Source organism: Syngnathus leptorhynchus, chromosome 2 (assembly GCF_054491065.1).
Source record: "Syngnathus leptorhynchus isolate UIUO chromosome 2, UIUO_Slep, whole genome shotgun sequence".
Taxonomy (NCBI): domain Eukaryota; kingdom Metazoa; phylum Chordata; class Actinopteri; order Syngnathiformes; family Syngnathidae; genus Syngnathus; species Syngnathus leptorhynchus.
Window position 1 is genome coordinate 141470 of NC_141196.1, and position 11031 is coordinate 152500.

The 11031-nt window shown below is 55.5% G+C and overlaps 2 protein-coding genes across 6 annotated transcripts in view; one reads left to right on the forward strand and one right to left on the reverse strand.

The window, feature by feature from the left end:
* Positions 1 to 315: 315 nt before the first annotated feature.
* cnpy3 (canopy FGF signaling regulator 3) lies at positions 316 to 1960 on the forward strand. Of its 2 annotated transcripts, none has more exons than XM_085902847.1 (6): positions 316 to 542; positions 827 to 953; positions 1023 to 1119; positions 1178 to 1300; positions 1371 to 1488; positions 1565 to 1960. In XM_085902847.1, the coding sequence occupies exons 1-6, from the start codon at positions 368 to 370 to the stop codon at positions 1747 to 1749; spliced, it is 825 nt and encodes a 274-aa protein (XP_085758973.1). In that variant the 5' UTR covers positions 316 to 367; the 3' UTR covers positions 1750 to 1960. The 2 variants fall into 2 exon arrangements, with proteins under 2 accessions (XP_085758973.1, XP_085758983.1); XM_085902857.1 differs by lacking the exon at positions 316 to 542 and adding an exon at positions 596 to 759.
* A 1448-nt stretch (positions 1961 to 3408) lies between these two features.
* The window catches only part of LOC147059822 (dachshund homolog 2-like), a 12608-nt gene continuing 4985 nt past the window's right edge, over positions 3409 to 11031 (reverse strand). The window contains exons 2-12 of one of the 4 annotated variants that reach the window (XM_085902821.1): positions 9378 to 9484; positions 8219 to 8335; positions 7537 to 7671; positions 6938 to 7140; positions 6531 to 6636; positions 6234 to 6353; positions 5847 to 5950; positions 5603 to 5750; positions 5403 to 5528; positions 5229 to 5282; positions 3409 to 4117 (exon numbers count right to left, since the gene is read on the reverse strand). In XM_085902821.1, the coding sequence (XP_085758947.1) occupies positions 5266 to 5282; positions 5403 to 5528; positions 5603 to 5750; positions 5847 to 5950; positions 6234 to 6353; positions 6531 to 6636; positions 6938 to 7140; positions 7537 to 7671; positions 8219 to 8335; positions 9378 to 9484 (1183 nt within the window). In that variant the 3' untranslated portion in view covers positions 3409 to 4117; positions 5229 to 5265. The remainder of the gene's footprint in view (positions 4118 to 5228; positions 5283 to 5402; positions 5529 to 5602; positions 5751 to 5846; positions 5951 to 6233; positions 6354 to 6530; positions 6637 to 6937; positions 7141 to 7536; positions 7672 to 8218; positions 8336 to 9377; positions 9485 to 11031) is intronic. The other 3 variants (XM_085902829.1, XM_085902813.1, XM_085902836.1) reach the window with 3 other exon arrangements.

The window sequence follows — 11031 nt, forward strand, 5'->3', positions numbered from 1 at the left end:
TAGTACTACAGTGCCTGGCGGCACAGGTCCGTACAGTGGCCAGCCTCTAATTTAGTATCTGCAATGAGCCTCCATTTCTTGATTATTTTCTCGTTGCTCATATTTTGGAAAAACGCTCTCGCTATTCCTTCCCAAAAAAAGCGGTGTGTGTCAGAGTAAATTACATATACATAGCATTGACTTAGCAGGCAGGCAGGCAGGCAGCGCCCTCCTGTGGAACATGAAAGCACCCTCCTCCCCTCCCCAGAAACAGTACTGCGCCTCTGCCGGTGTATACTGCCTCCTGATTGGTCGAGCCTGTGCCACTTCTTTCTCTCTGATTGGTGGGTGGCGAGCCGAGAGCGGAAGTGCCCTGCTCTCAGTTGCGATGAACCATCGAAAGCGGTATCAAATAAATCCATGCGAGTCCAACAAAGGCAGGCGGCCGGGCGGAATGACCTTAGCGGCTCGTTTTTGGCTTTTGGTGAGCGTCACTGCGGCCGGGACGGCGGCGAAGCACGACGGCGACGACGAGTGGGTGCATCTTCCGGACAATTGTGAAGGTAAGCGCTCACCAACGACCCACAATGCACTTCAAATACCCGGAAACAGCAGTTGATCGGCCCTATAGTCATGTTGATCAATACGTAGTATCAAAGGCGATGTCCTCAATTGACATGGCAGTGAACAGAAACACATTCACGAGACATTGATTGAATTGTCCTTTTATTTCGTAGCCACATTGATGAGTAGTTTTCATGATAGATGGATGGAATAAAAGCAAGTGCCGTCTGTCACGATGCCTTTCCGGGTCAGCCATATTCTTGATGTTTAAAACTCTTTTCAGTGTGCAAGTTTGTCAGCATCGAGATGAAGTCCGCCTTTGACGAAACAGGGAAGACCAAGGAAGTCATCGACCGCAACTACCGTTTCATTGACAGCAGGGGCGCTCCGCCCATCAAATACGTCAAGTCGTAAGTACGCCGGCTGGCGCTAACTACTTTTCTCTAGCGCGCCTCAAAAGCCCGTCCCTCCCTCTTCAGTGACCTGCGCTTCATCGAGGTGGTGGAGAACGTGTGCCAGCGGCTCTTGGAGTACAACCTGCACAAGGAGAGAAGCGGCAGCAACCGCTTTGCCAAGGTGGGTCGAGCCGCGCCCGAGCTCGTCGGCTCCATCCAGAAGACTTTGTCTGTCGCAGGGCATGTCCGAGACCTTCTCCACGCTGCACGGCCTGGTCAATAAAGGCGTCAACGTGGTCATGGACATCCCGTACGAGCTGTGGAACGAGACGTCGGCGGAGGTGTCGGACCTCAAGAAGCGGGTAAACGTGGCCGGGCGGACGGGCTCAATTCCAGAGACGTCGCCGTGAGCGCAACCTGTGTCTGTGTCAGTGTGACGTGTTGGTGGAGCAATACGAGGACGTGATTGAAGACTGGTACAGAGGCAGCCAGGAAGAAGACTTGACCACATACCTGTGCGAGAAGCACGTGCTCAAAGGACAGGACACGGGTGACTCACGCGCGCGCGCACGCACGCACTCACTCGCAATGACGGCGACGCTCAGCGCTGTATGTTCTTTGCCCAGCCTGCTTGAAGGAGGAGTGGGCACCCAAAAGGAAGGGAGACCGGGCGGCCGTCGCACAACACAACAAGAAGAGAGAAGGAGTCCATAGCAAGAAAAAAAGGGAGAAGAAAGCAAAGACGGCGGACCCGGACGCGCGGGGGGTTCGGTCCCGGGAGTCTCCGTCTGGGATCAAGACGGAGCTGTGAGGATGTGTGTGTTTGTGTGTGTGTGTGTGTGTCGCTCGTGAGAATCTTTGGGGGGGGGGGCGCTCACTTTTGCTACAACAAAAACATTTGACTGCTCATGCTGGATGTGTGTGTCTATTTAAGATTATGTGCAATGCGTGTGCATTTCCCACAGTTCGATGTGCTTGCTGCTGTGCCGTTTCTGGTGTTCAATAAAGTTTTCTAGATCAAACGATTCACCGTGGTTGGGGGGGGGGGGGTCCCTGGGCTCTAGTCAGGTTCAATGGGTCAACTTTGTTGCCAGTTGCCCAAGTCTACTTTCAAGTTTGTGAACCTCTTCAATACGAAAAAATAGAATCCGACACAACGCTAAGGTGTTGTAATGTCAACGTTGTACCCCTGGAGGGAGGCAGAGTTGCAATGTCACGTTATCGCCGCTCGAGGGAGCCACAAATCTGCGTCAAGAATCGATGCCAAATTGACAATGTCACGTGCCTTACCTGAAGTGGTGGAGCCTTGAGATTTGCCCGACTAAATCCACCCACCGCTCAATATCGCGTGCATCACGACTAAACAAAAACACATCTTGAGTAGTTGGCAATTTTCTTCACACCTCGGATATGGCGTCGAACGAAGCTGAAGGCGATTGAAAGCAGATGTCACCAAAGAGTGAATTACTGCGCGTTGTTTGTGTTCATTTCACCATTTAGCAGGCCCAAAGTTGAGGAGAAGACGTGACCAGACATTTGTGGAGGAAAAGAAAAGATAAAACATTCAGGAGTGATAGGTTGAATACGGAAGAGGATTAGGCTTGACAATATCATTCAACTCGCTGGCAAATGCTGCTCATGTTAGGCTACAGTAGCAAGGACGCTAACGTGCCATTTGGAGCACAAAGGTGTGACGTGCGACTTTCACACGGGACAACATTAGCACGAGCTTCAGGGCCTGCCTGCCAAAACAGCCCATGTCGGAAGGCCGAGGGCATTGTTGTCCCACCTCCCTCTCAAGTGGTCGTTCTCCAAGAAGCAAAAAGACAAGCCTAAAGCGAATGCATATTTCACAATTTGGAGAAAAAAACAAACATTCACACTGCTTCTTTCCCTCTCTCTGAACTCGTGTCTAAGTTGAGCTTTCAAAGACTACAAAATTGAAAGGACTTTTTTTTTTGGTCATCCGATTGCTGGTCCGGCACAATTTTGTGAACAATAAAGTGGAGAAATAAACAGTCCTTCAATCCATTTGTGTCTAAGCCAGAGGTAGGCAACCACTCTTTTGGGTTCTTTTATCACAAACAATTGATTAATTTGAGGTTATATTACCTGACATGCCGAAACATGTCAGGTAATATAACCTCAAATTAAAAAGATATTTGTGATAAAAGAACCCCAAAAAGGGATTGACAAGGGAAACGAAATGAACTTAGTACAACGACAGAGGTAGGCAATCGAGGTCCTCGAGGGAGGACCACCGGGCCGCCGCTGTCCCGCATGTTTTCTAGGTTTCCTTAGTGCTGCAACACACCTGATTCAAATGATCAGGATTGTTATCCAGCTTCTGCAGACATTTGAATCAGGTGTGTTGCAACAGGGTGGTGACATAGAAAACCTGCAGGACAACCCTCGAGGACCGCAATTGCCTACACCTGGCCTAAGCCAAAATGCGGACGTATCGTACCAATTGTAATCGGACTTTATTTATTGCTGTGCTTGTATTTAAAAAAAAAAACAGGAAACGGCAATCACAATATTGACAATGGCGATTTGATTTTTCAAAGTGCTTCAGGCCCGGCCATGGCCGCCGCTACCTCGAAGTGTTTGTCGCTTGTGGTTACTCCCGTCTTCCACGCCGTCCCCTCTCCATCCTTCCTCGTTCCCTCCATCTCTCATCCATCCCTCCTCTTCGCGGCGGGCGGGCGGTCCGTCCGTCGTGCTCTCAGCTCTCTCCATTGGCTATAAGCGAGGAAGGAGGAGACACCCATCGCTGGGCTGAGGAACGGCAAGGGCGACCATAGCCTGCCGTTCTTCTCCAATTCACAAAGACTGGACGAGAAAAACGTTGCTTTTTTTTCCCCCACACAAAAACACTCAGGAGTCAAACCACAGAAAAGGAATGAAGTGAGACACGAGACAAAGAAAGTTCTTTTGTTCAAAAGTCTCCTTGCGGCGTCGCCTCGACTCCCGTCCAATCGGAGCGGGCCGGCCCGTGAGGTCACCCGCCACTTGAGCCAGCGTGAGCACAGAAATAAAGGTCACGTTTTACTGCGCTCCGCCCCGCCCGACGTCCGTCCGTCCGTCTGAGGCCAAGATTTGTTGAGGAGGATGCCGTGGCGTTGGGCTGATATCACGTTTCTAGAACGTGACGGTGGTCTTCAGGAAAGCCCGAGATTCTGATTGGAAGAGAAAACAAAACAATCTTGGCGCATCAAACGACAAGAAGCGGTTCCGGAACCAATGGGTAGGATGCGGTCATCGACGCCGAGACCCGCTCCGCTCGTCAAACGATGCTGCGGTGTGGCGTCAAAAGAACGGAGGCCAGCGCCAGCCGTGGTAAATCTCGGCCCGAGAAAGGAGCGAGGCGAGTCACCGTGCCCCCCTCTCTGGCTGTCATTGTTTTCTGCCAACCTTGCAGTGTTTCCCTTTGACCGAGCGACAACCGAGTGACAACCTTCTCTGTTTTGCCACTCGTCTTTGTGCTCTTTATCTGCTGGCCTTTGCTAAGGCTTTGCCTTTGCTCAGCCCCATCCCGTCCCATCGCTCACGTCCCGCATGTTTGGTTATTCTGAGCCTGACCCCTTTTCTGCCCGGCCCGAAAGGCGGCGGAGAACCCGAGGCGTGTGGACGGCCGCTGCTGGTGACAAGGTGCCATTTTTCAAGCCTTCCTCCCGCTGGCCTCCTTTGCCTTGCTCGCTCGCTCCTCGCGCAACCTTTCCCATAAAAGCTCCCCGTCCTCGTTTTGGATTTCTTTGGATTCAGCACTTTTCTCTCCACTCCTTAATGAAGAGCACGGAAGGTTGGAGCGTGCGCGTTACTACCGCCGCTATGGTGACGCTTAGCACGTTAGCGGGTCCGAGAGAGAGAGCGCTACTTGAGCCCGCTTTGCGCCCACGCACGGCATCCGCTCTACTCGGCCCACTGCCGCCGGGAAAAGGCCTCTGGGAGGGAGGGAGGGAGGGAGGGAGGGAGGGAGGGAGGGAGGGAGGGAGGCATTTTCTCGGACCGATGAACAAATACGTCTTGGGAGGAGGTCCCAAAAAAGGCAAGCAGATTTCCCAGTGGGAACGAGGATTGCCCGTCCGTCCCACACCAGTGTGGATCTCGCTGGCTGGCTGGCTGTCTGGCTGTCTGTCTGTCTGTCTGTCTGTCTGTCTGTCTGGCTGGCTGTCTGTCTGGCTGGCTGGCTGGCTGGCTCCCGCCACTCACCCACCACAAAGCTTTTCAACGTCAGGCAGGCAGGAAGGAAGGAAGGAAGGCGGCACACACGCGTTTGGTTTTGCCAACCTTGTCTCGAGGCTTCCCGGCGAGTCGGTCCTGCCGGTCAAAGGGAGGCGGCATCTGCACGACACGCAACCACGGACGGCAAATGTATTCTTTGCCCGCATTTCGGAGGCCACGCGTGAACCGAGACTGAAAAGAAACTCGGCGAATGGCTTCTCACGCCACCCGAGTCAGTACCGTCGGGCGAGAGTTCCCGGGCGTCCTCCCCCCTCGGCTGCCGTCTCCGCTTGGACTCAAACTCCAGCGCCTCCTGCAGCTTCCTCTTGGCCTTCTTCTCCTTTTTCAGACGTTTCTGGATGGACACTGCGGGAAAAGCGGAGGGAGAAGCCGTTTGGCTGCCGACACGCGACCTGAGAGAGCCGGCGAGGGAGCGAGACCTCTGCTCTGCAGCTCCGAGGTCAGCTGCCGCTCCAGGCTCTCTCTCATTTCTCGTTCGCGGTCCAGCTCCAACTTCAGCTCCCTTTTCTCCGCCTGGATCTGCTTGTCCTGCATGCGGGCGTTCTCCACCGCCACCTTCAGGAGGCCCTGGAAGGCACGCACACGCATATGCATGCTTTGTTGGGAAAGGAAAGGGAAAGGGAAAGGAAAGGAAAGGAGTGCCAGCAGCGGCAGCGGCGGCACCTGTATGTTGCTTAGGAGCGTCTCCACGGACGACAGGCTGTCGGCGAATAAGAACGGGGCGGGGAAGGCGGCGGGCGGGGCTCGTCCCGGCGAGGCTCGGTCTTCTGCCGACAAATCAAACGCGGAAAGCGTGTGTTTTTTGGGAAGCGGCGATCCCCAACCGCCGAGTCAGTTGCGGGAATGAGCGCTGCCCGCCGAGCCGGCGCCTTTCGCCAGATCAACAGCGCTCGCCAGGGAGAAACACACAAAGAGCGGAATACACCAAAAGGAGCGCGTGACATTTTGCCATCCCGCAAAATGGAATCAAATGTCAAGTGGATTGGCGCCAAAGCCCGCCCGTCCGTCCGTCGGGCCCAATATGTCGCCGTGGTGTCCTTTGCCTCTCACCTTTGTCCTTTGCCATGTTCTCCGCCGGCGTGGACTGCGGGCCTGAAGAGGGACAACCCGACCGAGTCGGCGCGTGTGCGTGCGCCGGAATGGAAAGCGTGCCATTGATTTCAATTTTTCCTTCGAAATAAAGAGAGCAAAAAAGCAGGCGGCGGGCTCAAGTGGGCTAATTCCGCTTTGCCTCTTTATGACGTGGCCCATTTCGAGGCGTGCTCGAGCACGTCCGTCCGTCTTCTCCTCGGTAAACATTTTTTCTTTTCTATTAAGAGAAGAAAGAAAAAAGATAGTCGCGCATACCGAGTCTTTCCGGCGAGCTGGAGGCGGAGCTGCCGGCCCCCGATCGTCGAGGAGCGTCCCTCTCGTCGACGGAGGGCGACGGCGAGGGACTGCGGCACGCGCGCTCCTGCCCGACAGCACAAATACGTACAGGAAGTGAACCCGGCCGGAACTTTCCATTTCCAAAATCCCTTCCCATTGTTGTCCACGCCTTTCGTAGCGGAGCAATCTGTTCATGGCGATTTTATGACACAACAGTCGCTGCTTGCTTTTTTGAATCAACTTGTGAACTCGCCTGTTTGTGGTGAAAAGTAAGCAAAACTAAAAAGCTACAAACCATTTCAAAGTAGGAAGCAAAGCCAAAGCAACAAAGGAGCTGTCAGAGAAAGAAAGAAAGAAAGAAAGAGAGAGAGAAAGAAAGAAAGCACCTTGATGACGGGCGTCCGGCGAAGGCGGATCTGCCGAGCGGCGGCGGCCATGTTGGCGATAGTGCCGAGCTGGTTCATCTGCGACACGGCCATGGCGACGGAGGCGGGCGGCAGGCCCAGGGGCGGCAGGGGCGGCAGGCCCACGGGCGGCAGGCCCACGGACAGCATCGGGTGGGGCATCATCACAAAGGGCAGCTCCAGTCCTGGCGCACGGACGAGAGTCACGGCGAGCTGACGGTTAGCTAGCTGACCTTTCTCATTTTACCATATTTGAATGCCTGCCGCCACCCGCTCTTCAACTTTTGCCGCGAAAGATGCCAAGGTGAAATGTTCAGTCACACACACGCAAAAACTCTCCCCCTCCGCCCGGCTGCCCAAAACCTATCCTCCCTCCCTCCAGGGTCAACGTGACAACAATCAACGGGAGTGTTTGTGCGTCACCTCCCTCAACGCCAATGAATCCGAGCAAAGTGTTAATACTTTGCCGCAGATGAAATGGGCCGCATGAACAAATGGCATTGGCTTTTGCATCAAGCTTATCGTGAAGATGCACTCACACACACACACACACGCCGCTGAGGGTGGGTGCGCTTGCTCACTGTTGGCCAGCTGCTGCTGGCTGAGGGCTCCCAAAGGCAGGGCCCGCCCCTCTGCCGCCACCGCCGCCGCTGCCGCCGCTCCTCCTCCGGGTCTGTCGCTTGGGCGCTCCTTGTCCCAGGAGCACTCACTCTCTCCTGGGCACACGTACAGAAGGCACGAAAGTCAACAACATCCCGCAAAAGCGGCTGTCACCAATTGCGGCCTGGCCCGCCCTCCCTCCCTCCTCATCCATCTTCATTAGTCGGAATCTCTCTGGATTATCGCGCGTGTCAGCTGGTCTCGATCCCGTTGAAAAAAGCGCTTCCCCTCTCGACCCGCGTCTGTCTTTTCCCGCCTCGCTCGCAACGTCTTTACATTTGTGGTCAGAAGAAAAGCAAAAGGAAACAAAAAGAGGACAAAACGCTCCTGGGAAAGCCAGCCTGGCTTTTCCCTTTGTTGCGTTCTTCAATAATTCACACCCACATATAATGGACTCTTTGTCGGATGCTTGTCGAGCGGAAACGCACGCACGCACGCACGCGGGCACGCAGGCACGACGTCAAAAGCCATCGGCGGAGAGCACGGTCCTCCACCAAGACGCAGGTGCAAGCGTCTAGGCCCACGTGGCGCTCTGCATCTTGCCAGGGGATTCTCTCACACGTGTCAATGCTATTTGTGCACGCGTGCGTTTGTGTGCCTTACCCGCGTTGGAGTGCAGGTCGTCATTGTCCGATTCGTTTCCGTTCTGCAGCCTCATCATCATCATCATCTTCATCTTGTGCAGCTTCTGGAGCTCAGCCATGGCGGCCGCTGTAAGGTCTGACGTGCACGCGCGCGCACACACAGACAGACAGAGCGGTCAATATGTGCCACGTCGCCTTTGGTTGGAGCGTTTCAGACAGCCTGAGGACATCATGCACGCACGCGTCGCCCGTGCACATGCGCTTTTGTACTCTGTGCTCTGCTGACCCGGAAGTGACTTCTGTACACAACAGGCAGCAGAGTGAGAGGGATGCCCGCCGCCAGAGCAATGCAGCCCTTTTGAAATGCAGTTGGATCCGCCGCTCGATCCGTCGCTCCGTCCGTCAGCGCTCCGACGTCCCGCCTCACTCGGGTCGGCCCGTTGCGAGTTAGCCAGCAAACTAGCAGAACGGGAGGCCTCGCTTTTGTCGTGACGGCGTCTCGGACCCGCTCGTCCGACGCCCCCGACCCGTTTGCCTGCTCAATATTTGATGACTCTGAGAGAGGGCATGACGGTGTGCACACAACAAAGAGCAAAAGAGAGCAATTGCTCTTTTGTGTTCTAGATTTAGAAAGTCCCGAATGTTTTCTACGCTCCCGTGAGCGCCCGGTCCGACGGACTTAATGGCTGCGCCGCAGCACTTAAGTCGGCCATTTTGGTTTTTTCTGAAAAGGTTCCGTCTGGTCTTTCGCTCGACGGGCCGTGCGTGCGTGTGTGTGTCTAAATCGGGCCAAATCGATTCGGTCCGCAGGGTGGAAAAGGCCTCGAGACCACTTTGGCTTTTTTTTTGCCAATTTGCAAAGCAGAATTTGGCGCTCTTCCGTTACAGGGGACAACGGGTGCGACGACAGCCGTCCCGTTTCCATCCAACGGTCAAGCTATTTTTAGGACAGGCCGGCCGCTCTCGAGCGGAAAAGGTCAACGAGACGGTCAAAAGCGTCGTCGCGGCCACCCGACGAGGTGGGGGCCGAAAGCGACGGCGAGCGATCTGAAGTCAGCCAAGGCTTTGTCTGTGATGAAGCGAGGAGGGAAGGACAGAGCCGGGAGGCCGGGAGGCACCCCTTCGAGCACCTCCGAGCACCTCCTCCCTTCTTCCTTTGGGCAGCCAGCGCTACTGACCGGTGTGAGAGAGCAGGTTGGGGGACAGCAGGCCCGGGTGAAGAAGCCTCGGGCTGTCACCGCCGGCGCCCGAAGAACAGCGCTTGGGAGGACGACCCGGTCGAGAGCTGCGGGCGAGAGAGACAAAGGAAGCGAAAGAGAAAATGATGCATTTTTTCCCAAGTCTGCAAATATTCTCCACTCTCTGACGTGTCGAGCTCAAAGTGCCATCAACCAATGAGCCAAATTTGCAGCAGCCCATTTGAAAATCACAACTTGTTTTGCTTTTTTTAGTGGCCTAGATCTGGGCGCAGAGTGGCCAAACCACGGCGCTGGGGTTCAGCCGCCTTCAAGTAAGTCTCGCCATTTCCCGCTCTGGCAATGGCCGTTTCTATGGCGACGGAGCCCGGATCAATATTTTGTCGGCCGGCTGACGGATTGATTTAGCGGGAGACGGGCAGAGGTCACGCACTTTAGCCAGGGCGGCGGCCCCTTCGTGCCCCCTCTTTAGCCGGCGTCTCTCATGTGACAGCGGTCCAACGGAAGCAGCCATTTAAAGCTGGCGCGCGGTGGCCACTTGGTGCGGCCAAATGGAGGTCACCGAGCGAGGCCGCCGCCGCCGCCGCCGCCTTTCGGAAAGCAAATCGTTTTTGTCCAACGGGTGGCCGCTCGCTTTCATCGCACGAAAAAGCAGACGTTGTTTGACGGTCACACGGGCAGAGAGACGAGAGGGACGCCGGCGGACGCGTGTTTCCTTTCCGTCCGAGCGAGAGCAAGGAGCGATCGTTAAGACAAGTAGAGCAAAGATAAGTGGGGTTGGAACACATGAAGAAACAGCCGGTGAAGTGAGCCGGACCCGCTGCCTTGGGCCTAAGACGGAGGCGTCTCGCTCGCGGCTGGCGTGGCGGCCAACAACGCCGGCAGGTGACGAGACCCTTTGACGAGCTTCAAGTGTGATTTCCTTTTCAGGCGTGATAAACGGCCGTGACGTCGGTGTCGTGTGTCATCGATCGGCCCCGAGGCGGCGGCGCAAGGACGCTGGCCTCTCTTCCCGGAGGTTCCCTCCCTCCCTCCCGCCGGCCGCCCCCCCTGTGCATCTCTCCCTCCCCCATCCTTGAGCGGATGCCTCGCCCAACTGTCATCCCTCCGCCGTCACTTAAGTCGCCGCCATGTTTCATCTGTCGGGCTGTCGCGGCTCCAAACCAAACTTGACCTCCAGCGACACGTTGAAGCGGACAGTTTGATCAAAGTAAGGATTCCGTCGGCCAGCGCTTTTGGCGCAAGAGGAGACAAAGCGACGCTTTCCTTGATGCCTGCCTGTTTTTTTCCGCTGGCCGACTCACAGGGTGCCATCCTCCTTTTCTGCTGAGTCGGTGCTTCACGGGCGCCGCACGCCACAGCTGTTGAGAGACAAGTGCTGGTGGTGGTGGTGGTGGGGGGGGGGGGGGCTTTATTGGATTGTCTGTGTCCTCCATTTGGATAAGAAGGGAACGAGAGAGCAAGGACAAAGGACGGGGAGAATCAGCCGACGGCCAGAGAGCTAAAATTGTTGCGTCTTGTGACACGTGCACACGCACACACACATGCTGAGAAGGTCAAGTCCGGATCCTTCAAGAAGTCCACTTTGATGAGCCAATAGCCGAATCAATATTAGGCTCACAGAGCAAGCGCGCAC

Bases quoted from the DNA above. Each gene is read 5' to 3' on its own strand.
- cnpy3 (XM_085902847.1), top strand. From the start codon at position 368: ATGAACCATCGAAAGCGGTATCAAATAAATCCATGCGAGTCCAACAAA. The intron at 543-826 runs GTAAGCGCTCAC...AACTCTTTTCAG, and splicing joins TCTTCCGGACAATTGTGAAG to TGTGCAAGTTTGTCAGCATC. The intron at 1,489-1,564 runs GTGACTCACGCG...TTCTTTGCCCAG, and splicing joins GCTCAAAGGACAGGACACGG to CCTGCTTGAAGGAGGAGTGG.